This window comes from Gigantopelta aegis, chromosome 2 (genome assembly GCF_016097555.1).
Source record: "Gigantopelta aegis isolate Gae_Host chromosome 2, Gae_host_genome, whole genome shotgun sequence".
NCBI lineage: Eukaryota > Metazoa > Mollusca > Gastropoda > Neomphalida > Peltospiridae > Gigantopelta > Gigantopelta aegis.
Genome location: NC_054700.1, coordinates 39,541,134 through 39,567,460, shown reverse-complemented (window position 1 = coordinate 39,567,460; position 26,327 = coordinate 39,541,134). Strand labels below are relative to the sequence as shown.

Sequence of the window (26,327 nt, the reverse complement as noted above, 5' to 3'; positions counted from 1 at the left end):
AGAAAATTGGGAGTCACAAACCATTTAAGAGATGTAATGTTTTTATTAGCAACCCATATTATTTGCTAAAAATACAGGTCTCGACGACGGTGGTGTCATGATTAAGCCATCGGTATAGGACTGGTAGTTACTGGGTTCGCAACCTGGGCTCCCACCCAGCTATGGCGAGTTTTAGTAACGTAATGAGCAGGCCCGTAGCCAATGTCGGTCAGGACAGCGTGCTTGAACATTAATTGGATATAAGCACAGAAAATAAGTTGAAATGAATGAATCAATTGCTCAAAATCGCAGTACCATTTTGGGGTACCCTGCACAAATTTCAACTGTATAACAAATAAAAGTGTATTTATTAACTGTCAATGGAAGATAATCATTTTAACATTTAATGATTTATATAGCCGCAGCCGTGTTTACAGTTTCATAAATATTTGAACGCTGCAACTCGAACTTTGACACAGAACTTTCTTCTTTGGCACAATGCAACCTTAAAGCAAATACTAATACCACCCGAGTCATATGGATGTCTACGGCAATATTTTGAGGCGTCTTCATACTTTTTTCTCACAAGAGAAGGGTGTCAAGCATGCTATGTATTTAAGGAAGTCAGTTCTGCATCGCATGACAAAAGCTACTGGTCTATCGTCTTTCAGGGTACAATTCATAGATCTAAAACCCTTCCCACAGGGGACGCCTTGCCAAATGGATTTTTGTAGTCCTGGTGGACGGACGGACAGACTACATATTTTGAATGGGATACGACGGCCGTGGTATAACTAATCCACCCCATCCTCCGATCATCCTCGAACAAAAATGGGTTTTTTGTTTGTTTTTGGGTTTTTTTTGTTTTTTTTAAAATAATTTCAGTTTGGTTTGAAGAAAAGTAAAAGTGTTTTCAAAAATAAAAAAATACTATTTTTGTGTATAATTTAAAAAACAGTCTGCTCAGAACTACACATGGGTAGGACTTTCCTTTGGCACTGTCACATATAAAAAAACATTATAAATACTTATTATAAACAGAGTTAGGGTTAGGGTTAGTGACGGTGCCAAAAGAAAGTCCTTCCCTAAACTTGTAGTAAATGCTTGGCCTATAGTATGGAAAAAGGCTTTCCATCAGAATCCATGTGGCAAGGACTTGGAAGTCGTATAGGATGCAAACTGAGTTTGCTCAGACTAGCAACTGGACAGTTGTAGAAAAGTTTGTTTTTATTTAACGACACCACTAGAGCACATTATTAATCATCAGCTATTGGATGTCAAACATTTGGTAATTTATTACAGATCTTCTTAGAGAGAAATCCTGCAACATTTTTCCCATTAGTAGCAAGGGATCTTTTATATGCACCATCCCACAGACAGGATAACACATACCACAGTCTTTCGTGGCAAACTGGCTAGAACAAGAAATAGTGCAATGGGCTGGGATCGATCTTAGACTTGACTGCGTATCAGACGAGTGCTGTACCACTGGAGGACAGTCATAAGTCGTGAGAGCAGAAAGTTGACTAACTGCATCATGACAGTTGGTAGACTATCAACTTGATGGTAGCGTAATTTTTCCAACTCTCAACTTTCAGTGGATGATTCGGATCAACAACTAATCAGTCGTAGGAGTTGTACATGACTATCAACTGAATAGTCGTAGAAGTCAAGACATCGGCGAGTTGGCCAACTCTGTCTTGACAGTTGATAGTCAGAGCCTAGCATTAGGGTTTGGGTTAATCAGATTTACATCTTCATGTAGCCTGTATAGGAAGACTTGTGGTCATCCGACCCTCAGTCTGTCCCACAGTTTTCCAGATTTTTTTTTTTTTTACAATGCCTTGAGATATTGAACTAAAATTTTGTGTATAACTTTTTCATGTACTGTTACAGATCAGGTTTTACTGTCATAGTGATTTACCCATTTTACAGGGTTATGGCTCTTGAACTTGGGAACTATGAAAAAATTCTGCAATGCTTTAAGGGACAGACCCTAGTTTCAACACGTGAAAATTAACACAAGTTTAGTTTATCTACAAATTTGTAACACATTTGGATAGAGTTACAATTGAGTGAAACATGAGTGTGATTTTGAAATGGTGAAATACCCTAAAACAATAGACTAACACTTGACTCCATAACTTACTTCTTAGACGCACGTGCGTTTTTAAAAATATGAGAAATGCATTCTGTGATATTAAAAACACCAGGATGACCAAAAACACTTCGAATGTGTGGAAATGGATACACTAAACAATAAAATCTAAGTAAAGTATGATTTCAGTTATAAAAAACGGCTCAAATAGTAAAAAATATGCTGTAGTGTTTAAAAACTATCCCTTTAAGGTACTGAGTTAAAATAATATTGTACTGTTACTGATCAGGTTTTACTGTCATGGTGATTTACCAATTTTTTACATAGTTAAACTTGAAGTTTAACTTGGGAGATACAAAAATTGGTTGAGCCCAGTAGGGGACATGTATTGCTTTTAATTTAGCAACTACTCTCAGAATGCTTGTTTATAATTAAATATAAATGAAACTCTGGTAGGTCACTGGGCGTACACCAACAAACAAAATGGTAGGCTAATTGTTAAATTTGGTATCCCTGCATGGTCTTCAGGGCATGGGAATTTTTGTAGTCTGGTTCATGTCTCACTTTACAACTGCTATTTAAAAAAAAAGGTTAAACTGTCCCCTTTTAAAATGTTATTACCTCTTTCAAAATTCCTTGATTCACCTAACTGGTACCTTCAGCCTTTCTATATGATAGCTGTCATAGTGTGTGTGTGTGTGTGTGTGTGTGTGTGTGTGTGTGTGTGTGTGTGTGTGTGTGTGTGTGTGTGTGTGTGTGTGTGTTTGTATGAGAGGAAAAATGACTCCGAGAGAGGGGTGGTGGGCATAGATTATGTAAATTTATGCTAGTAACTATATTACCATGATATCTTTGTTCAAATCTGTAATAACTTTCACACAATGTATAGGTTTTATTTTATTTTTTCAGATTAAAAATTTACTGTCAAAAAAGAAGAAAACACCAACACCAAAGAATAATCAAAGGCAAAACTGTATTCTGAACTCCTCTAATCTGGAATTAATACGCTGTAAAGTGGGTGATTTATATAGAAGGTTAGTTCACTCATCGATACTGGCAAACATATTTGACAATTTTACTGTTTCCCACATTTATTGATCAACTGCTACAATATGTAAGCTATACATTAAAAGGACAGACTCTAGTTTCAGCCCATGAAAATTAACACTAGGGTAAGTTTAGTTAATCTACAAACCTGTGACACATTTGGATAAAGTTACAATTCAAAGAAACATGAGTCTGTGACTTTGAAATGGTGAAATACCCTCTAAAATTGGACTAAAACTCGACCCTATAACTGTTACCTCTCAGATGCACATGCATTTTTAAAATATGAGAAATCCATTTTGTGATATTAAAAACACCAGAAAAGACTTTGAATGTATGGAAATGGATAATCTAAGCAATAAAATCTAAGTAAAGTATGATTTCAGTTATTAGAAACAGCTCTAAAAGTAAACAAATATGCGTTAGTATTTAAAAACTAGGGTATGTCCCTTAAAAGCAAATTAGCTCTTAAATAACAACAATTCAGGGCTCCAATCACAAGTAAAATATGGCTTGGTGGTATTTTTCAAAAGTAGCGGTCCAAAAGAAAAAATGTCCTGCTAAGAAAAAATTTCTTGCTACAAATAAGACAATATGGGGTGAGGGGATTTTGGGACAGTGTGTGGAAAATTAGGACCTCTGAGATATATTTTAGTGCATTATGGAAGGAAGGAAATGTTTTATTTAACGACACACACAACACATTTTCTTTACGGTTATATGGCGTCAGACATATGATTACGGACCACACAGATATTGAGGGAGGAAACCGCTGTCGCCACTTCATAGGTTATTCTTTTCGATTAGCAGCAAGTGATCTTTTATATGCACCATCCCACAGACAGGATAGTACATTCCACGGGCTTTGATGTACCAGTCATGGAGCACTGGCTGGAGCGAGAAATAGCTCAATGGGTCCACCGATGGGGATCGATCCTAGACCGACCGCGCATCTGGTCGGCACTTTACCACTGGGCTATGTCCCGCCCCTGCATTATGGAATTCAAATCTAACGGATTTACGAGATACATGTAACAGATGAGATAATCATGCATACATCTCTCTCTTGAAAAATTACCTGCAGTCTTTTTTTGTAGCTTTACAAGGTGAATTTCTGTTTCGACTGCTAGGCCTAAAAATGGACTGCTTATCACAGGCCACTATTTCAAACCCTTCCATTTATTTCTTATTTTCTCAATAATTTTTTTATTCAAAACAGTCTTTAAAATATAAATCTATATCATCCACTGGAATTAAAATAAGTAACTTTGAATTGTACATAGAATTTTTTTTATTATTATTTGTTTAACAACACCACTTAGAGCACATTGATTGATTAATCATCAGCTGTTGGATGTTAAACATTTGGTAATTCTAACATGTAGTCATCAGAGAAAACCCGCTACAATTTTCCTAATGCAGCAAAGGATCTTTTATGTGCATTTTTCCACAGATAGGAAAACACATACCACGGCCTTTGACCAGTTGTGGTGCACTGGTTGGAATGAGAAAAAAACACAATCGGGTGAATGGATCTACTGAAGTGATTCAATCCTGCGACGGATGTACCTCAAGCGAGCACTCAACCAACTGAGCTAAATCCTGTTCCTGTACATAGAATACAATTGTACATTATTAGGAATTTAATGAAATAAATTATATAATTAACATTGCATGTAGTTCCATCCCAAAAAGCTCGCCAAAAATATAGAAATTAAAGTAGCCATATCATGTCAGTATATATGTGTATGTACTTTATGAGTAATTAATATATCGTTAATTATCGAAAACCATATGAAATCGAAAACCAGCCATTTCCTCTTAGTCGTACGGTTTTTGATTAAACGAGGATATATTAACTTTATGCTGTCATTACATTGATTTAAATTTTTAATTTTTAACGTGTTACCAACTGATCTTTTCAATAGATTCATGTGTTTTTACTACCAGTTGAAGTAATATGATCACCTGCAGTAATAGAAATAAGAATTTTTCATTAATCTACCAAACAAGTAGAAGAACATCCAGAAATCTACTTGTCCGCCAATATATTTATTTCATTTTATTGCAGTGGAGAGTATGTTACACTTACGATTTTAAGAAAGGTGCTGGAAGAGAGTGGACTGAAAATTGCGAAAGCAACACTGCACAGAGCATTAAAGACTATGGGCTTCAAGTGAGATGTTGATACTTTACAAGAATGTAACATCATATTTATCAACATAGTAGTAAATGTCATATGCAAAATGGACTAAGAGAAAAACTGTTGCATTAAAGGTGCTATGTCAAAGGTTAAAGTACAATATTTTGTTATTTTCACATTTATTTGTCATAAATAACTAGAAAAAAATCGATCCCATGTATTATCTTTTCATAATTAATACTAGAATAATTTTTAAAAGTGTTGCACTGGACGACGAAAGGTTTCCTGAATAATTTATGGCCACCATCTTTATTTCTGTTGTCAGCTAACTGCAAAGCATTCTGAGTATTTATTTATTTATTTCAACTTATTTTCAGGCTTATATCCAATTAAGGTTCAAGCACGATATCCTGGGCACACACCTCAGCTATCTGGGCTGTCTGTCCAAGACGGTGGGTTAGTTGTTAATGAGAGAGAAGAGGGTGTAGTGGCCTTACACCTACCCATTGAGTTGTTAAAACTTGCTCTGAGTAAGAGCTGGTACTGAGCTGCGAACCCTGTACCTACCAGCCTTATGTCTGATGGCTTAACCACAATGCCACTGAGGCCGGTGCATTCTGAGTAAACTTAGTGTGTGGAATCTGTACGCATAAAACAGTGATGTCACTGGTTAATGCGTGCATGTGACACTCTCAAGATTTCTATCTTGAAATATATTTTTCTACTAGTAAATGGAATTATTTGGTTGTAATTCTTGATAGGCATATAGCTGAAAGTATAAACTTTATTTTTCAAAGCAAAAATTAATAAATATTTTAGGCGGGAATCACTATTATTGCAACTTTGACACAGCACCTTTAAGTGGTGGAGCCATATTGTTTTGGGTTTTTTCTTTAGTTTATTTTTATACCACAAGCTGTGTAAGCAACAGAGCTCTATTGTTCTTGTTCATATTATTGTTATTATTATTTCTCTCTTTTCCTTCCGGACAATTTCTTGAAAACCAGGGCTCTAACTTAAGAATTTGTCTCCCACGGCAGTTTGTGAAAGAATTGCCGTGAGTGAAACGGCCTACTGGCGGTAATTTTGATTCTGCCTATGGCCATTTGCAGTGACATTTGAATGTGACAAGTGCCATTTGCAGTAAATATACATGACTGAAAGGTTATTTTGCTGTATGTAGACATATTTCAAATGTAATAATGTTACATACTGGCATATAATGTACACCAGGTGTATACATTTTGCCATTGTTGAGGAGCTTTACTGACGGAACTTTTGTGACGTCGGTGATGCACTCTATCTACAGCAATTTATATCCCAACGATGGCAATTGCTATCAGTGTCATTGTTAAGTTCGAGTCCTGAAAAACAATTGTTTGGAGAGATAAGAAATAAAAGAGAAAACTCTGTCGAAGGTCATGGTGGCTATATATGTTTTTGTTTTTTAATATTTAATTTACAAAATTTTCATAACAATTGGTGCTTATAAAAGTTTTTTAATTATTATTATTTTTTCTTGTTCAATATGTAAAAAGTAAGCAGTTATATCTACTGAGTGCTTTCTATCTATGTTTACAAACATGAAAAGGTGACAGTAATTTAACGGCATCAGTAGCCGCTGAATATTATTGCCTGCTATTGAACAAGGCATAGGTATGATAGAACATCTGATTAGGACCATTGAGCTATTTCTCGTTCCAGCCAGTGCACCACGACTGGTATATCAAAGGTCGTGCTATGTGATATCCTGTCTGTGGGATAGTGCATGTAAAAGATCCCTTGCTACTAATGGAAAAGTGTAGTGGGTTTCCTTTCTAAGACTATATGTCAAAATTTCGAAATGTTTGACATCCAATAGCTGATGATTAATAAATCAATTTGCTCTAGTGGTGTCGTTAAACAAAACAAACTTTAAAACAAACTTTTTAGCTGATTAGGAAAATGCCCTTTAGTCTTGATAAAGCACTTAACATTGTTTGCTCAGAGAGTCTGTGGTTCAAATCCCTTAAATGGATCTTGAGTTATGTGGTACCCTGTATGTATTAGTGCTAAATTTAAGTTATATTTTGCAGTTTACCAGCCATGAATTTGAAGTATTCTTCAAAAAGGAAATCCTCAAAACCCCCAGGAGAACGGAAAAAAGCAAAATCATCTCCTTCAAATTTATCTTTTTTGAATTCACATGAAAAGAAAACTTCATCTCGAAAAATTGCTAGTGAGAAAACAAGTTTATTGGAAGGTGGATCAGGTGATGGTGACCTAGAAATTATTGTTTTGGTAGAAAATGGGTCAAACTATACACCAAGAATTAAGCATGACAGTAATGATTTATTGGATGATCCTGTTTGTATTACTGATGATACAGCCATTGCAAAAGTTCAAAATCCAAAACAGAGAAAACTTAGCTTGAGCAAAATGTCAACTCAAATGGTTGAATGTTCAGAATCTGCAATTGAAAATAATGATCACATTTATACAATTACAAGAACTGATGATTTGAGTAGCCAGTCCATCGAAGCAATTGAGGTTAATTATGATGCCAAGATTATTAATGGAACTGGGTCTTGTAAAGTGTCTAACAGTTCAAAGAAACCATTAACAAAAAGAAAGCCGTCTTTGGGAAAACAAAATGTTGGAAAGGATGTTTTGATGGAAGTGAGCACGGTTTCTTGGGGACCTGCTGAAAATACATGTAGCAGACAAGTTTCTGCAACAGCCATTTCAAACGTAGATGTATCGGATGAAACCCAGCAGTTGGACAAGGATTCTTTGAATAAGACAGAACTTGATGATGATGACCGTTCTTCAACCAAGACATGGTGTGTGCCAAGAGCTGCTAAGTCTTGTACAAGGTCAGAGAAGACTCATAGCATTTCAAATTTGCCTGTAAGACGTGAGAACACAGAAGCCGATGATTTAAATTTGGACATTGTTTTCCACAACACTCCTACTTCAAGCTACGACTCTTGTAACACTTGTACCTCAGACCAAGAGCTCAGAATTACTCCAACCTTAATACAAGTCTCAATTGACTGTCCAATCTCCTGCCAAGGTGTTAGCAAAACCTCTACCTAACAGTAGGTCTTCAGTAACTCCAACCTCAATACAAGTCTCGATTGACTGTCCAATGTCATGCCAAGGTGTTAGCAACACCTCTACCTCACAGTAGGTCTTCAGTAACACTCGAACATCAATACAAGTCTCGATTGACTGTCCAATGTCATGCCAAGGTGTTAGCAACACCTCTACCTCACAGTAGGTCTTCAGTAACACTCGAACCTCAATACAAGTCTCGACTGACTGTCCAATGTCATGCCAAGGTGTTAGCAACACCTCTACCTAACAGTAGGTCTTCTGTAACACTCGAACCTCAATACAAGTCTCGACTGACTGTCCAATGTCATGCCAAGGTGTTAGCAACACCTCTACCTAACAGTAGGTCTTCAGTAACACTCGAACATCAATACAAGTCTCCATTGACTGTTCAATGTCATGCCAAGGTGTTAGCAACACCTCTATCTCACAGTAGGTATTCAGTAACACTCGAACATCAAACCAAGTCTCGATTGACTGTCCAATGTCATGCCAAGGTGTTCGCAACACCTCTATCTCACAGTAGGTCTTCAGTAACACTCGAACATCAATACAAGTCTCGATTGACTGTCCAGTGTCATGCCAAGGTGTTAGCAACACCTCTATCTCACAGTAGGTCTTCAGTAACACTCGAACATCAATACAAGTCTCGATTGACTGTCCATTGTCATGTCAAGGTGTTAGCAACATTTCTACCTCACAGTAGGTCTTCAGTAACACTCGAACCTCAATACAAGTCTCGACTGACTGTCCAATGTCATGCCAAGGTGTTAGCAACACCTCTACCTAACAGTAGGTGTCTTCAGTAACACTTGAACATCAATACAAGTCTCGATTGACTGTCCAATGTCATGCCAAGGTGTTAGCAACACCTCTATCTCACAGTAGGTCTTCAGTAACACTCGAACATCAATACAAGTCTCGATTGACTGTCCAATGTCATGCCAAGGTGTTAGCAACTCCTCTACCTAACAGTAGGTCTTCAGTAACACTCAAAACTCAAGACAAGCCGAAGGTGAGCTTATCAAATAAAGGGAAATGGATAAAACAAAATTCAGATTGTAGTGATGTTATCTGTCTGAGAAACCCTTCAGCTCCTACTCCGATATATCAGCATGATGGTTCTCCTAACCGACCCCTTACAACTGTTTACTGCAGAGGATAAGAAAGTGTCCAAATCAGAGATCACAATTCAGGGAATCTTCCGAACATTCATGAGGTTCCTCCTCCTGGCTGGGTTATACTGCTGATGCCCCATACCAAGAAGAGATCTTAGCACCCCTCAAGTGCTTAACTACCTTAAGCACTTAAGGTGATCATAGTGCTAAGATCACTTTGTGGAAGGGGGCCCAGGACTGCTGTGTTGGGTTTCATCAAATATCTGTTTGTTCAGTCGAATCAATCGTCGAGAGTGCAAAAACCATCGGGGAACAATGAGAGTTCAAATAGCTGGGGAAAAGAGCAGTGAGATCGATCTTGGAAGTGGCGTACAGTGTTTTGACTATACCTTCACATTAACCGCTTTCATGGATGAGTAGATTTGACTGCAAATGAATGTAACGTGACAGCAAAGTTCGTGTGAAAAAACAAATTTACTACTAAAATGGTTAAATTAACACTTTTCATCTACTGATGAGTACTGATGATTACTAAAGTGACTATGGAGTTCAAAATCATTTACTGACTGTAAATGACAAAACAAATTTTGTAAAAAAAAATTCAAGTTATGTTTTGTTCTCATCTCTGTTGTTAAAACATGTGAATAAATTAGTTTTTGTTAAGTTCTTTTTTGTCAGTATATGTATCACAAATATAATGGGGGTGGTAGAAATGAAACATTATGCTAGTCCACTGGACCAATACCAACCAGAATTTGTACATCCAGAGTTTACAAGAGGTTTGCTGTTCTAAAAGATAGTCAGTCTCCTCTAACTATATAGTTCATCCCATCCTGTACAAAAATGTTCATTTTTTTTGTAAATAATTTCAGTTTGGTTTGATGCAAGAATTCCATAATATGAAAAAAGGTGTTCCCTGTGGGAAGGACTATCCCCTTGACACATAAGTGTACTAGACAAAACCTTAAATTTGGGCAAAAAATGTACAGATATTCGGGGGAAATGTGCTAACCTTTTAACCATGTATTTCCATCATTCTACCCTCAAGATTAGTTTTAATCCATGTAAAAATGCATAGTGATTTATTTGCAACCCTGTATAGCTGTTGTATATATTGAAGGCTGTGAAAAAAAGAAGTTTGTTTTTGTTAACGACATCACTAGAGCACATTGATTTATTAATCATTGGTTATTGGATGTCAAACATTTGGTGACATACAGTCTCAGATGGAAACCCGCTACATTTTGCAAGTAGTAGCAATGGATCTTATATATATGCACCATCCCACAGACTGAAAAAGGTGCATATTAAAGATCCCTTGCTGCTAATGGGACAAAATGTAGTGGTTCTGTTATAAGAGTGTCGAAAATTACCAATTGCTTGACATCCAGTGTGCTGCAGTGGTTATGCTAAACAAAGTGCACGTTAAGTAGGGGTCTCCACGAGTACTCTGGCACGGGTCGAGTCTTGCAAGACTAGTTCGTTCACGGGACTCTAGTACCCGTTATATGGCGTTAGACATATGGTTAACGACCACACAGATATTGAGAGAGGAAACCCGCTGTAGCCACTTAATTCATGGGCTACTCTTTCGATTAGCAGCAAGGGATCTTTTATATGCACCATTCCATAGATAGGATAGTACATACCACAGCCTTTGTTACACCAGTTGTGGAGCACTGGCAGGAATGAAATAGCCCAATGGGTCCACCGACGGGGATCGATCCTAAACTGACCGTGCATCAAGTGAATGCTTTATCACTGGCTACATCCGCCCACGTTATTTGTTGGAGACTGCATATAAATAATATGCATTTTGAGCGTACTTCTAAAGCAATACATGTCCACATGTACTTGTTATTTGTATGTAGGAGTCTGCATATAAATAGGCATGCATTCTGAGAGTGCTGCTAAAACGCTACAGGTTCCATATTGGCCTGTTGCGTCTGCAGCTTGTTTTTGGCATATAGGTACACCATACATGATTATTTCATTGTTGCTTATCGCAATGGTTTTACAGACGCACGTAAGTATGTATAAATTGTGTATGGGAATGTATTATGTAAAAGATCCCTTGCTGCTTTCAGAAGGAGCAGCAATTGTGGTATAGTGGTAAGGAATCCTACACATCCATGAAAAGAAATCGCATACAAAGAAAATCTCAATCCACTTATGATCATCATTCACACCCTTCCCCCCCCCCCCCCCCTTTTTATTTTTTCGATTTGGAAATATTGTTAACAAAAGGGATATATGTCCAACTATGTAGCCATAGGCGTGGGAAGATGCCAGTAACTGTTGGGGGTGGGGGTGAGTGCAGTTATTAAATGTTAGGTCTCATACACACACTGCTTCCGACGCCTCTGGTAGATCGTTTGATAAATTAAAATACTATTAAAGACAAACAAAATGTATATAATTTCAGATGATATAATGGATAGAAAGTAAGAAATAATGCATATAGCCATAATTTGTTTATATAACAACATATCGATAACAAGTGGGATACACATATATAGCTGGTTCGAATTGTTATATCTGAAAATGTCCTTACAAGTAATTTGAAAGGCGAGTCTGGCAACCATGAGCCGTACCACTATTTTTTACACTGTGCCGCCCTTGTTACATCTGCGACTAGCAGTTATACCGTGCATACGTTTACACGTGTTTGACAACTATTTCATTACGGAAGCATTTTTATGACGAAAGAAAATGAAATATGTGTACTTAAAACTATATATGTTGTACCATAATAGTAATAAGGATTGTGTTTTAGTCGTAGGTTTACGTTTACGTGCAAAGGTAGGATTACGATGTTTTGTGAAATTGGGCCATGATTGGCATATAATATATGTGACACTGATTATTTGTGCAAATACTATTATTCATTGCCAATAAATAAATACACTTGTGTTTGTTGTACAGTTGTTGTGTAGTATACACCAGAGGTTGAAACTAGTGCACGGTACCCCCACCCCCACTCCTAGAACTGATTTTCAGTAAATATGAGGGTTGTTAATAAAAACATAATTAAACACTTTAAATGGTTTGTGACACCCCCCCCCCCCCCCACAACCCCCCGAATTTCTTGCAGGTAGATTAAATGTGAGGTGCCATATTTTTTATTGGTGTACTGCCTGGAAGTGTTGATACGCTGCTTTTATCAGTTTTATTAGAAAATGTTAATATTATCAGCAATATGAATTGATTTGGTCCATTGGAACCTGTAGACGTACTTTCGCTTTCAAAATGTAAAGTTTATGTTGTTCAATTCGTAATATTTTATTAAAGAACTATTTATTGGCTCTTTTTATTCATAACATAAAATTATTAATTATATTTGGCAAATACATTTTTTAATCGCTAGAGGCGCAAACGTGACAACATTTACGGTAAGTTTCCTACTGGATGCGAAAATAAGGGTCACTAAGAACCGTAACTCTATCTATGCACGTTGGTTAAAAGAAGTTTTTGTGTTGCTCTGAAATGGTGAATTACACGAGTTATATTTAACCGATCACCCTGAATTAAAAAAATGACATCCAATCTTGATATGCACAATCAATGCAGTTGACCCTCTTATCTATGAATGTTTATTTTGTGGGAAACTACGACATTTTATTACCGTACCGTAACTTGGAACTTTAAAAATTAAAGGGACTCTCCCGACTGTCCCGATTTTGTTGCCAAATGTTGAGCAACTTAGCAAGGCAATATAAGAAATATTTTTGAAGTTTCAATAAATAAATAAATATTAATTCTTAAGTTGTGTGATGTGTTTTTTGACGACACTAGTGATTTAGAATGTTTGTATCATCTAAGAATGTTTTAAGTTTGTTTTGTTTAACGGCACCATTAGAGCACAGTGACATTAATCATCGACTAATGTATGTCAAACTTTTGATAATTTTGACATATATGATATAGTCTTTGAGAGGAAACCCACTACATGTTTCCATTAGTAGCAAGAATTTTTATATGCACCATCCCACAGATGGGATAGCACATACCACTGCTTTTGATAATCATATACTAGTTGTGGTGAAATGGCTGGAATGAGAAATAGCCCAATGAGCCTACCAAAGGGGTTCAATCCCAAATTAACCACCAGGGGTGCACAAATCGGTTGTCCGCACACCCGGGACAACCAAAATACAGGGATCTCGCTGACCCTCGAAAAGTGTCTTTTGAAGCATGGAACTTAGACAGGACTCTTATTTTTTTAGTTTTAACGTAAAATCCTATTATGGGACTCTCCAAATTTCACAAGAAAGCTCAAATGACCCCCAATGGAGCAGGTCCAGTGAGAACCCTGAAAATATGTTGCGGGCAACCATTCTTTGTCAAACAGTTGCCCGACGTGCAACCAAGAAAATCATAAAACAAATAAAATTAAAAACAAACCTTCACAACACTCGGACAGTCACGGGCAATTAAAAAATATCGGCACTGACAATTTGACTGACAGGCAATATAAATATCCACCCTAACGCTTCTTTGCTATCTAGAAGTGGTTCTTCAGATCAATATTATTTTATTGAAGCACATTTCATATGCTTATAATAGTTATATTTCGCTTAAAACCAGAAAAATTAATATTTTGTGTTTGGGCAATACCTAAAGCAAGTTTGAGCCACTGAAAATGAAATTTTAGTGGCCCAAATATTTGTTTTTGGGCCACCCTATTTTTTGGTGAGTTTTGAGCCCTGTAAACTGTGCACTTTAATAATCATTCAACATCAATAAACCAATTTAAAAATATTAATTTATATCAATTTGATTAGAACTTTGTTTTTTTTCCTCGTAGATCACTTTTTTATATTGTGTAAATACTGTGCTGATCATGTGTTTATAGTAGATTATTTATTTTTATAGGTGCATGAACATTATCAGTAAGACGGACTGATAAAGTGATGTCAAGTTGTGGACTTTGTCCCATACACTGGGTAAGAAATGTATTTGTATTGTATTCAAACAATTTTATATTGTAATAAGGTCGACAAAAGTCACTTTTCGCACCCTTGTTTTGGCTTCGTACACAATAAATAAAACATATCTTACCGTAATTTTTTTAAATGTTATATTTGACAAAAGGTACTTTTTATTTCTTTCATCTTTTAAAACCTAGACTAAATATTTTGTCCAGAATTATGAAAGATAAAAACTTGTTATAGAAATTTAACAGGGGTCAAGGTTAGTAGACCAGTTTTTATTTTAATGTGGCATTGAAGCATTGTAATAATATAGCTAATTTTGAATTTGAATGGTGTCAGTATTCTGATGACGTCACTTTGTACCACCTCACAATAACCATAAACTGGGTACATGACGTTTCCATTTTAAGAACGCTTAAAAAAATGCCAGTGCAAAATTGCTGTTGAATTTTGTTTTGTTTGAACAATATTATAATGCACCAGAATGTGTTTTAAGAAAATCTCGTGATTAAAAAATTGTACCTTTTACGAAAAATGGATTTTAAATGAAATTACTGTAAGATATACTGTTTTTATTGTGTATGAAGCCAAAACAAGGTTGCAGAGAGTGACTGTCGTCAACCTTAGTATTAATGTAGTGAATGTGTTGTATAAAATATTGTATTTGGCTTAAATTAGTATTTATGTATTGAATATGCTATATAAAATATATATAATTATTATTATTGTGCATATTATTGTGATTAAGCAAATATATTCACCCTTAGTTTGATTAATTGTAATTTTAAATAATGATATATACTTTTTATGGTCATGAATCATGTGAATATTTATAATAATTTGAGAATATGTTAATAGTAGAATTTATTATTGTTACATTATATTGTAGAGCTTGTTTATATCTATATCTACATTACATGTGCTGAGAATAAATCCAACTTTGAACAAACCTGCAGTTTGTTTTAACTACACAAAAACCCATAAAGCGTAGGTGGCAGTAATTTAGTGACACCAGTAGCCATAGAAAATTATTGCATGCTGTTGGACACTGCACTACATGGTATACATTATCTAGTTAGGAGCTGCCAGGAAATACTCTTAGTCTTGTACCTCAGTTATGTAGTATAGCACTTAATGTTTGATCAGAAGGTCTGTGGTTCAAATCCATATAATACTATTAATAGCCGACGCTATATAACCGTAAATAAAATGTGTTGAGTGCATTGTTAAATAAAATATTTCCTTCCATATAATAGATTTTGAGTTAAATTTGTCATTGCTAAATATTTAAATTTAATTATATTTTGCAGTTTTCTATCTTTCTAGTGCCAAAGATTTAAATTATATTTTGTAGTTTTCTATCATTCTAGTGCTAAAGATTTATATTATTATTTTCAGTTTTCTAGCTATCTTGTGATAAAAATAAAGAGTTAAATTATATTTTGCAGTTTTCTATCTTTCTAGTGTTAAAGATTTATATTATAATGTTCAGTTTTCTAGCTGTCTTGTGCTAAAGATTTAAATTATATTTTGCAGTTTGTGAGCCATGAATTTAAAGTCTGCTTCAAAAAGGAAACGTTCAAGTATACCAGCGGAACAGAAACAAGAAAAATCAACTCCTTTAATTTTATCTTACTTCAAGTCACACGAAAAGAAAACTTCACCTCGAAAAATAGCTGACCAGAAAACCAGTTTATTGAAACATGCATCAAGTGATGATGACGTAGAAATTGTTTTGGTAGAAAAGAAGTCAAAATATTTTGAATCGCCAAGAAGTAGGCATGGCAGTACAGATTTATTGGATAATTCTGTTCATGTTACTGATGATACAGCCATTGCAGAAGGTCGAAAACCAAAACTGAGAAAACTTAGCCTGAGAAAAAGATCAACTCAAACAGTGGAATGTTCAAAATCTGCAGTTCAAAATAATGATGACATCTGTATTATTACAAGAACTGAAGGTGTGAGTAGCCAGTCCATTGAAGCAGTTGATGTAAATGATGACAATGCTAAGATTATGACTAGAAGTCAGTCTTGTAAAGTTTCTAACAGTTCAAATAAACCATTAATGAAAAAAAAGCTGTCTTTGGGAAAACAAAAGGTTGGAAAAGATGTTTTGACGGAAGTAAGCAAGGATGCTTTGAAACTTGCTGAAAATGCATGCAGCAGACAAGCTTCTGTAACACCTATTTCAAAAGTAAATAATCCGGGAAAAACCCAGAATTACCACAAACAGTTGGACAAGGATTCTTTGACGAAGACAGAACTTGATGATGATGTCATAGAAAATGTAGACAGGTCTTCAACTAAGACATTGTGTGTGTCAAGAGCTACTTGTGCAAAGTCACAGAAAAGACAAAACACTTCAAATTTGTCATCGGTAAGACACAAGAAAAGAGAAACTGATGGTTTAAATGAAAAGCTTGTCTTCCACAACACTCCTACCTCAAGCCAAAACTCTGGCAACATCTCTTCTTCAGATCAAGAGTTAAAAAATACCCCAACCTCAATCCAAGTCTTGAATGACACTGCAATATCAAACCAAGATGTTAGCAACACCTCTACCTCAAATCATGTCTTCAATAACCATCCAACCTCAAGCCAAGCAGACACCAAAGATGAGCTTATCAAAGAAGAAAAAATGGAAACGGAAGAAACAAAATACAGAATTCCATATTACTTGGAAAACTTCCAGACAATCCTGTCGGCTGTATTGGAAAATGAAGATAACGAATTACTGTTTGATAAGAAAGATCTGGAGACCATTTCCTTGTTCAGCAGTCTTTCAGGTTGGTATACTGACATTACGATACAATACAATTTGTTCCCCCATTAATTTCCAAAGTTACTTGGTATCTGGAGTGGATGGAGGTACAACCTCTAGTAGGGGTTTACAGCCTCCACAGTGGGGATGGGGGTGGTGAGGCACAAGCCACATTTTACTTTTATTTATATAGAGTAGGAAAATTCCATTAATTTCTGTCGTCAAGTGGAAATTTTTACAAGCCTGTATTACAGTAATGATACCAGGAAGACTGTTTCACTAGTTTCAGTACAGTTTGTTAAATATTAAATCATTTTAAAGTCTGAAACAATTATATTTTTTTTAATTATATTGTGTACTTTTATTTATGTGTATTTTCTTTTTGAATTTACTTTTTAGATTTATCTCAAAAGCTATATGTGCGGTTATTCTCAAGAAAACTTGCTTGGTTACCGTTATCAAAACTGAAATATTCAGAAATTGCCAATGACTTAACTGATGTTCTTCAAGAGATCATTGATGCAGATCTGGCAGTATCAGGTATAAAAATATTCTGTAATTTCAACATGTTGTAAATTTTGTTTTAAATTTGACACTTTTCTCAAATATCAGTGCTTTTTTACAACATAATTATACATTTAGTACACAGTTATCCAAACACTGGGACATACATGTAAGTAAATTTGATGAAATAGCTTGATGAAGATTATTTTTTTTACCACAGATGGGTGCTTGACTACTGATCTACTAGATCGTCCTCAGTTTGTTATGGAATACTGAATAAGCTATTGAAATAAGTTATTGAACATTTTATTTATTAATTCTACAGATATTGAAGTTAGGTGGCAGTGTGTGGTTTATGAAATGATATGTTTTTGTTTTGCTTTGGTTATAGTTCACGCTTAAGTACTTTGTGGTAACTTGACTTGTAGTGCATAATTATAGCACCATCATCTTGAAGAAAAAACATAGATTGTTACATCTTGGTTTAATAGGCTGTATTTTTAGTTTGTTAGCTCAAATGTATCATAACAGTGCATTGGAAATTTAATGTCCTGGTGGACTTTTGAAGAAATAAATAAATGTATTAATAATAATAATAAAATTACTTGTTGGAATATAAAAAACAATTTATGTCCATTTAATATTTATGCAAAATGCTAACGTTTTAATACATGTATTTTGTTCAGAAATTGAACTGACTGATCTTGAAATGACGTTGAAATCGCTACCTCTTCCTGATCTGAAAATATTGTCCAAGTCGTACCATCTGAATGTGTCATCTAAGACGCAGATCGTGGATGTTCTACTGAGGAAAAGCAAGCAGAGTACGATCGGCACCATGTTTGGGATGAAGTCAGGTGCTCATGATCCGGCAGCCATCATGCTGGCTAGGTGAGTTTTGTTCATTCAGAGAAATAGTGTAGGGCCTGGTTTTAAGTTTTTAGTAATATAGGAAAGGAAAGGAATGTTTGTTACACATGTTATGATGCCCAGTCTATGGTTACATGGTCTGGAGAGTGAGCTGATAGGAATGGAATATTGTTTGGTTGCTCCTCAGCATATTTTAAACTACATTTAATTTATTGTATGGCTATTTCTGTGTGTTTCATATGGCTATTTTGACTTTTGGTTGAGAGAGAGAGAGAGAGAGAATGGATGGAGGAAGTTTTGAAAAAGACAGAGAGGGTTGAGAGAAGGAGGGAGGGATTTTTGAGAGACGGGGAGAGGGAGGGATTTTTGAGAGACGGGGAGAGGGAGAGGGTTGAGAGAGAGAGAGAGAGAGGGAGCGAGCGAGGGATGGATATTTTGGAGAAAACCCTAATAACAGTATATTACTGTTCCCTGTTCTATTTTTGATGCACAGCCCATCCCTAGGTATTTTAAGCTAGATATAGACCTGATGTTAATAATTAAATTTCATGGATACATACTGGAATTGATGCTTTCAGAGCAAAGAAGCTTCTGGGACGAATGTTCCGATTGCAGGAGGAGAGAAGGAAAGTGTTTGTCCGAGTTCTGATGCTGTTTTCCGTTTTACATTCATCTGTAGAAGATGACAGTGCTAATGGAGGGCAGTCACAGCTGTAAGCTACATATATTTTAACATTGCTTTTCATTATCCTTCAGTCTCAGACATTTTAGTTTCATACAAGAATATTTATGATAAATACATTGTATAGCCAGTTTGTACAATGCTTTCCTCACTTTTATCTTCGAAACAGTTTATATAGAGGCCAGGGATGAACTTTATACCTTATGTAGATTGTTTTTAAATTTGGTTATAGTATATGGTTTATGCAGTATTCTAGGGATTTATCCAGGATGTTTTGGCTGGGTTCCATGGCTGACGGGATTGGAAAAATTAGCCCAATTTAATCATAATTGGGATATTGTAGCCCCACTCCCATGGCTAGTGATATTTAATGTTGGGCTAGTAAATTAACCACTATTGCCATGCTCGAGGGCTAGTGAAAATGTTTTTTTTTAAATGTTGCAGTTATGTCTATTTTGTAAATATGAATATCCTGACCCCCACCCCAACTCCCAATGTTAGTGTTTTTAAGCTCTATCTCCCTCTTTAGGTGACACATCTGATTATTACTATTATTTAGTAAAATTTTATTAATTTAAAGTAAAGTAGGGCTAGTGAATTTTTAATCATGGCTAGTAACTTTTTAAAATCACTGATCACATGGTCGTTCCAATCAGTGCTCCACAACTGATGTAACAAAGGCTGTGGTATGCACTATCCTGTCTGTGGGATGGTGCATATAAAAGATCCCTTGCTGCTAATCGAAAAGAGTAGCCCATGAAGTGGCGATCGCGGGTTTCCTCTCTCTATATCTGTGTGGTCCTTAACCGTATGTCTGACGCCATATAACTGTAAATAAAATGTGTTGAGTGCATCATTAAATAAAGCATTTCCTTCCTTGAAAATGCTAGAAGCCCTGCATTGAATGATGCTGTATACCATTGTTAAATTAATTTATCGGAAAAGAGAAAATTACAACAATATTTATACATAAAAGTAGGAGTTTTCAGTGCCACTTTGGGAAGTGAAGGGGCCTATTATTGGTACTGCAGAATGCGTAGATAAATCCCTGTATTCTAAATATAAAATGTAATTTTAAAGGGACTATATAATATATCTGATATATTTTAAAGCTATTTAGTCACTAGTTATTTATTATCAACTTCACCCTAACCCCCTAGCCCGACCCTGTCTTAGTGGTATGTATCATATATTTAGGCCAATTCCATTTAAAGATGGCTTGACATGTTTCTTAATTGTAGGCAGTAAACAATAATAATTCTTTAAAATTTTACCTAGGTATTATCCCTATACTGCTGATATACAAGCAAACAAAGTCATCTTTTCTTTTCATTTTATTGTTGTTATTGTGTTAGGGGATGTAAAACCTAGGAATAAGAGTTACAGAACATTCCTTTCATTTCAGATACCAAATGCTTCTGGTCAACATGGGCAAGGTCGTTTATCCCAAGTTTAAGGTCAACAGGCAGACGCAGCTATTTTTGGACAGAGAGAGCTTTTTAAGGTACTGGCACATTGATGCTTGTTACATTGTCATCATAATATATACATTTTTCAACAGTCTCGTAATCTTAACAGTTTTGTTTTGGGGAGTAACAAAATTTCCACCCCCATAAATTGTGTGTCACCATATAATATTTATAATAATACTCAAGGCTGTTGTAACAGTTATTCTGATCACTTCACCTCTTTTAAAAACAAAATACAGGATCTTGTTTTTATTTATTAAGCTTTATGACTTCAGATTTGCCACAGCGATGCAGTTTGAGAACGACCTGTCTCTGTGTGTGGAGAAGGCTGACTGGGCGGGGGCGTTTGAAGTGTTCAAGGCGGCAAAACAAGAATATGACGACCTTCAGAAACACAGCGACCTTGTCAGGTAGTCTTACTGTATACTGCATTACATAATAAATGGCATGTTTCTAATAATAATTTTTGTTATAAATATAGAAAATATAATATAATATATAGTATGGCAAAAAAAAAAGTAAATTGTTTAAAAAAACAAAAGAAGTAAATATTCACAGTTTGAGTTATTCATAGCTCACTTATGGGACAAATTTATGGTGCCTGTTTTTCTTAAACACAAATGTTTAAGCATTGTAAATGTATGTAGTTACATGCATGTAAGACATAAACAGGCTTTGTAAATTCGGCCCTGTATGTGTATTTATAGATCTGCATTGTCTAATTTAGAGCCTCCACAAGTCCAAAATGACTCGAGTACTCCAGGATCAAACTCGACCTGGACCTGAGTACCCAACACTTACACTAGATGATGATCAGACTAAGAAATAAAGTAAAATAACATTATGCATCTTAATTCTAGCGCTGAACATGGATGCCAAATCATGCTATTGTATTGCATTTAGAAACCGGTTGATATGTTCAATGTTGTGAAGGACGGACGGCCAGTTTGAAAAGAGAAACTAGCGTATGATCTTATAATTACTGTGTAACTTACATCGTTGATTATCTACTGCTGAAATTATTGTGCTACATTGTCTGTTGTATTACAGTTGATTATTATATTCCGCCTTGTATGGGTACTAGAGTTATGTGAACAGACTCGAGTCTTGCTAGACTCGACATGTGTCCGAATACTTGAGGAGACCCTTGTCTGATTTAGGTTGATAAATATGATTAACTTTTGTTTTTCGTTGGTGTAGGTGGGATTCGAATCTTCCATGTTTTCTGTGTCTGTGTTCCGCGGGGTTTGTCCTGGTTCGTGTTCTGAGTCAGGGGATAGAGATACTGCAGAGACAGAAAGACTACAGTGGCGCCATCTCACTGATACACCAACTCCTAGACCAGTTGGTGTACTGCTGTGATTACCGTGGTTACTGGTGGGAAAGACTTGCTCTCAATTTAGACGTGCATCTTAAAAAACCTAAACAGGTTTGTGACTGACTAATAGTATTTTTATTAATTTAAACAGGTTTACTAGATAGTAGCAACATGTTAAAAACCTAAACAGATATGTTATATAATTTTTGTGTGTGCTGCTGTGCAATAATTCTGAGGATGAAGTTTTACAAAAGATACATATTAAACATAAATTACAATTTTTATCATATTATCATCCAAAAGAAAAATATATATTAAACATAAATCATAATTTTTATTATATTATCATCCAAAAGAAAAATAAATATTAAACATAAATTACAATTTTTATCATATTATCATCCAAAAGAAAAATATATATTAAACATAAATCATAGTTTTTTTTATATTATCATCCAAAAGAAAAATATATATTAAACATAAATCATAATTTTTTTACATTATCATCCAAAAGAAAAATATATATTAAATATGAATCATAATTTTTATTATATTATCATCCAAAAGAATAATATATATTAAACATGAATCATAATTTTTGTTATATTATCATCCAAAAGAAACAAGTCACATTTTATCTCTCTCATTAAACAATATTTTGTTATTTCTAGCTACTGAAAACGTTTTAGAATCAAACTGAAACTATATGATTTTGGGGTTTTTTTTCTTTTTGAAAACTGTTGTTATTCTAGGCACTGGGTGTTATTAAAAAAGGTTTATCTGATGAGAATGTGCACATTGGCCACCGACTTGCCTTGTATCAAAGAGCTGAGAAGATCTGTAACACAGCCAGTCTGAACGTTCAGCACCGCTTGAAAGACTTTCATCACGCTGAGCTTGTTGAGATCCCAACGGTAAGTTCTCATCAGAAAAAGATTGGAATGTTTGCGACAGCTGTGTGGTAACTCGTATGAAAAAGTAGCAAGAAACTCTTTCAAGACAGTACATACTAGAAGGAAATACTTTATTTAACGACGCACTCAACACATTTTATTTACGGCTATATGGCGTCAGCCGTATGGTTAAGATACCAGTTGTAGTGCACTGGTTGGGATGGTGGGTAGGGGTGGGGGGACCTGCTTCCATTGAGGGAAATTGATTCTACTGACCATTGTACTTTTGATTGTCAGTGTAGTAGAAAAGTGCTGTACCGGTGTGTTAGGGTTAGGTAACTCATCGGTTATACAAACATAACTGAATACTCACTTAACTACGGTTGACGACAGTAATTTTTCGCACTTTTGTTTTAGCTTTGTACACAATAAATGTAACATATCTTACTATAATTTCACTTCAAATCCTATTTCGTAAGTCGTACAGTCAGGTGCTTTAGTAATTCTCAAACAAATGTTTTACACTTGTAGAAATTTTGTATTGGAATTTTTCAGCGTTATAAAAACAATGCACTCGGTTTATTGTTATTGTAAAAAGATGCAAAGTGATAGCATTGGAAAACTGACATCATTCAAATTCAGAATTAGCTATATTATTATAATCCTTCATTACAATAAAATAAAAAAACTGGTCTATTTAATTTGATCCCTGTCAAAATTATTTCAAGTTCTATATTTTGCAGACAACACCATTTTACAGATCAGTATGTTTATATTTTTCATAATTTTAGACAATATTAAGTTGAAGTTTCAAAAAATGAAATGAATAAAAAGTATCTTTTGTCAAATATATCATATAAAAAAATTATTGTTATATTATGAAAAGTGACTGTCATCAACACATGAACAGACTTCTTTTTGCCCATGATTTTGAATTTATTATCCCCTATTATTTTCAGGCAGTATTTTATTTAATTATTTAGCTGGTTAACAGCCATGAAAGGCTACCTTTAATATTAAAAGTTGTTTTGACAGGTGACTATTGATGGACGAATCATGCCGCACACCGTTCCTGGTATTAAAAACCAGTTTATAACGGCTGGCTCGCACACAGACGAAATCACCTGCTGTGGGGTGGAGCAGTTCGTACTGGACTATTACAAGTGTAACGGCTACACAGACGGTTAGTGAATATCTGTGTATCTTCATGTTGCATAATAAGAAGAAAAAGAACCATTACGCTTCTGCCTCCGAATCTGTCGGGTGGGGGGGGGGATGAGGGGGACGTAGCCCAGTGGTAATGCGTTCACTTGATGCGCGGTCGGTCTAGGATCGATCCCCGTCAGTTGGCCCATTGCGCTATTTCTCATTCCAGCCAGTGCATCACGACTGGTATATCAAAGGCTCTGGTATGTAGTACCCTGTTTGTGGGATGGTGCATATAAAAGATCCCTTGCTGCTAATCAAAAAGATTAGCCCGCGAAGTGGTGACAGCGGGTTTTCTCTCTCAATATCTGTGTGTTCCTTAACCATATGTCTGACACTATATAACCGTAAATAAAATGTGTTGAGTGTGTCGTTAAGTAAAACATTTCTTTCTTTCTTTCACTATGCAACTTTCAGAGATTGCTAGACAACTCTGCAACATTAAATATTAGTAGCCAATCAATTTACAAGTTGATATGATAGCAAATGTTGTACGGTATATTCCCTGTTGTATAATAAGATACCATTTATTTTACTTGGTTGTTTTAAAACCTATCTAATGAGCGATATCAAATGTTGAAATTTAGCCTTATATTAGACAACAAATAATTCTAGTTTATTATTTCAGGCCTGCATGCTAAGAATTCCATCATTATTAGTCTTCTGCCTGGTTTTTCTTCTTCTTTTCTTCAATTTCCATATCAAATGTCATAATAACCTTTTATTAGACAACACATAGTTCAAGTTTAAAATGTGCTCATTCTTACTGCAGGCCTGCATGCCGAGGGTTCTGTTATCAGCAGTCTGTTCTGCCTCTTTTTCTGGGACATTCTCTTCATGGACATTCCGGATGCGTTTCACAGCGCCTTCCAGACTCGGCCGCTCGACTTCCACTCAGAGTTGTTTTACACACAAAGATGTGAGGCTGTTGAAGACAAACTGAGTGAAATTACAGACAGCACTGAGGAGGTGAGTCAGACTGTGAATTTCTTTTCACATTACCTATCCTCAAAACAAGTGCACTCCCCACCTACAGCTAGTAGTCTGGTCCGAACATCCCAACAGCCAATTGGGCTATTGTTTTGTTTTTAGTCATTTTTTTTGTTTGAATTTGCGATTTACTGATAAAACAACGTCAACTTTCAAATTTCACTTCTGACCCCAATCGTCCTTCAAGATCTTTGGTGGTCATAAAACCTACTGTAATACTGAACTACCGGTTGTAATGTTTGCCCAATTAATTCACTATTATTATATAACCATTCCCCACAGCTAATATATCGTACAATTTTGGCAATTGTAAATTCTTATTATTACTTTTTTTGAAGAGTATATATATATATATATATATATATATATATATATATATATATATATATATATAAAAAATGTTTTATTTAACGACGCACTCAACACATTTTATTTACGGTTATATGGCGTCAGACATATGGTTAAGGACCACACACATTTTGAGAGGAAACCCGCTGTCGCCACTTCATGGGCCACTCTTTGCGATTAGCAGCAAGGGATCTTTTATTTGCACTTCCCACAGGTAGGATAGCACAAACCATGGCCTTTGTTGAACCAGTTATGGATCACTGGTTGGTGCAAGTGGTTTACACCTACCCATTGAGCCTTGCAGAGCACTCACTCAGGGTTTGGAGTCGGTATCTGGATTAAAAATCCCATGCCTCGACTGGGATCTGAACCCAGTACCTACCAGCCTGTTGACTGATGGCCCAACCACAATGCCACCGAGGCCGGTCTAGTATATAAAAAAGTAGATTTATGACATTGGCAATAATCAGTCTGACAATAGCCCATAATCTAACAGTAAATGATATTTTACCTACAAAACATGGTAGATGTACGATTTTAACATCTAGCTAGTTAAACTGACTTATGATGTAGGTCAAAGTGATAAACTGGTCACCTGATTTCACTTTAATATAGCTCACTGGTTAAGAAAACAATACCACCCTCAGAGAAATAATGGTTAATTCATTGGACTTAATGCTGGTAGGTGTTGGGTTCACATCTTGGTACCAGCTTCCACTCAGAGTGAGTTTAATGACAGTTTTTATGTGTTAAATGTCTCTCTCAAGAACCACTAACCGCTATCCCACATTTCATATAGCTGAGGTGTTTTCCCCAGGACAGTGTGTTTGAACGTTAATTGGATATAAGTATAAAAATAAGTATAAAT

At 35.5% G+C, this 26,327-nt stretch overlaps 1 protein-coding gene across 1 annotated transcript in view; it reads left to right on the top strand.

Moving 5' to 3' along the window:
* Nucleotides 1–507: 507 nt before the first annotated feature.
* LOC121385310 (fanconi-associated nuclease 1-like) overlaps nt 508–26,327 on the top strand; it is a 31,829-nt gene continuing 6,009 nt past the window's right edge. Inside the window, exons 1-14 of the mRNA XM_041515943.1 lie at nt 508–651; nt 2,987–3,111; nt 5,196–5,300; nt 14,357–14,427; nt 15,952–17,204; nt 17,579–17,719; nt 18,370–18,574; nt 19,132–19,266; nt 20,641–20,739; nt 20,980–21,114; nt 21,905–22,133; nt 22,775–22,936; nt 23,951–24,098; nt 24,894–25,090. Coding sequence (XP_041371877.1) covers nt 15,962–17,204; nt 17,579–17,719; nt 18,370–18,574; nt 19,132–19,266; nt 20,641–20,739; nt 20,980–21,114; nt 21,905–22,133; nt 22,775–22,936; nt 23,951–24,098; nt 24,894–25,090 — 2,694 coding nt within the window. The 5' untranslated portion in view covers nt 508–651; nt 2,987–3,111; nt 5,196–5,300; nt 14,357–14,427; nt 15,952–15,961. The remainder of the gene's footprint in view (nt 652–2,986; nt 3,112–5,195; nt 5,301–14,356; nt 14,428–15,951; nt 17,205–17,578; nt 17,720–18,369; nt 18,575–19,131; nt 19,267–20,640; nt 20,740–20,979; nt 21,115–21,904; nt 22,134–22,774; nt 22,937–23,950; nt 24,099–24,893; nt 25,091–26,327) is intronic.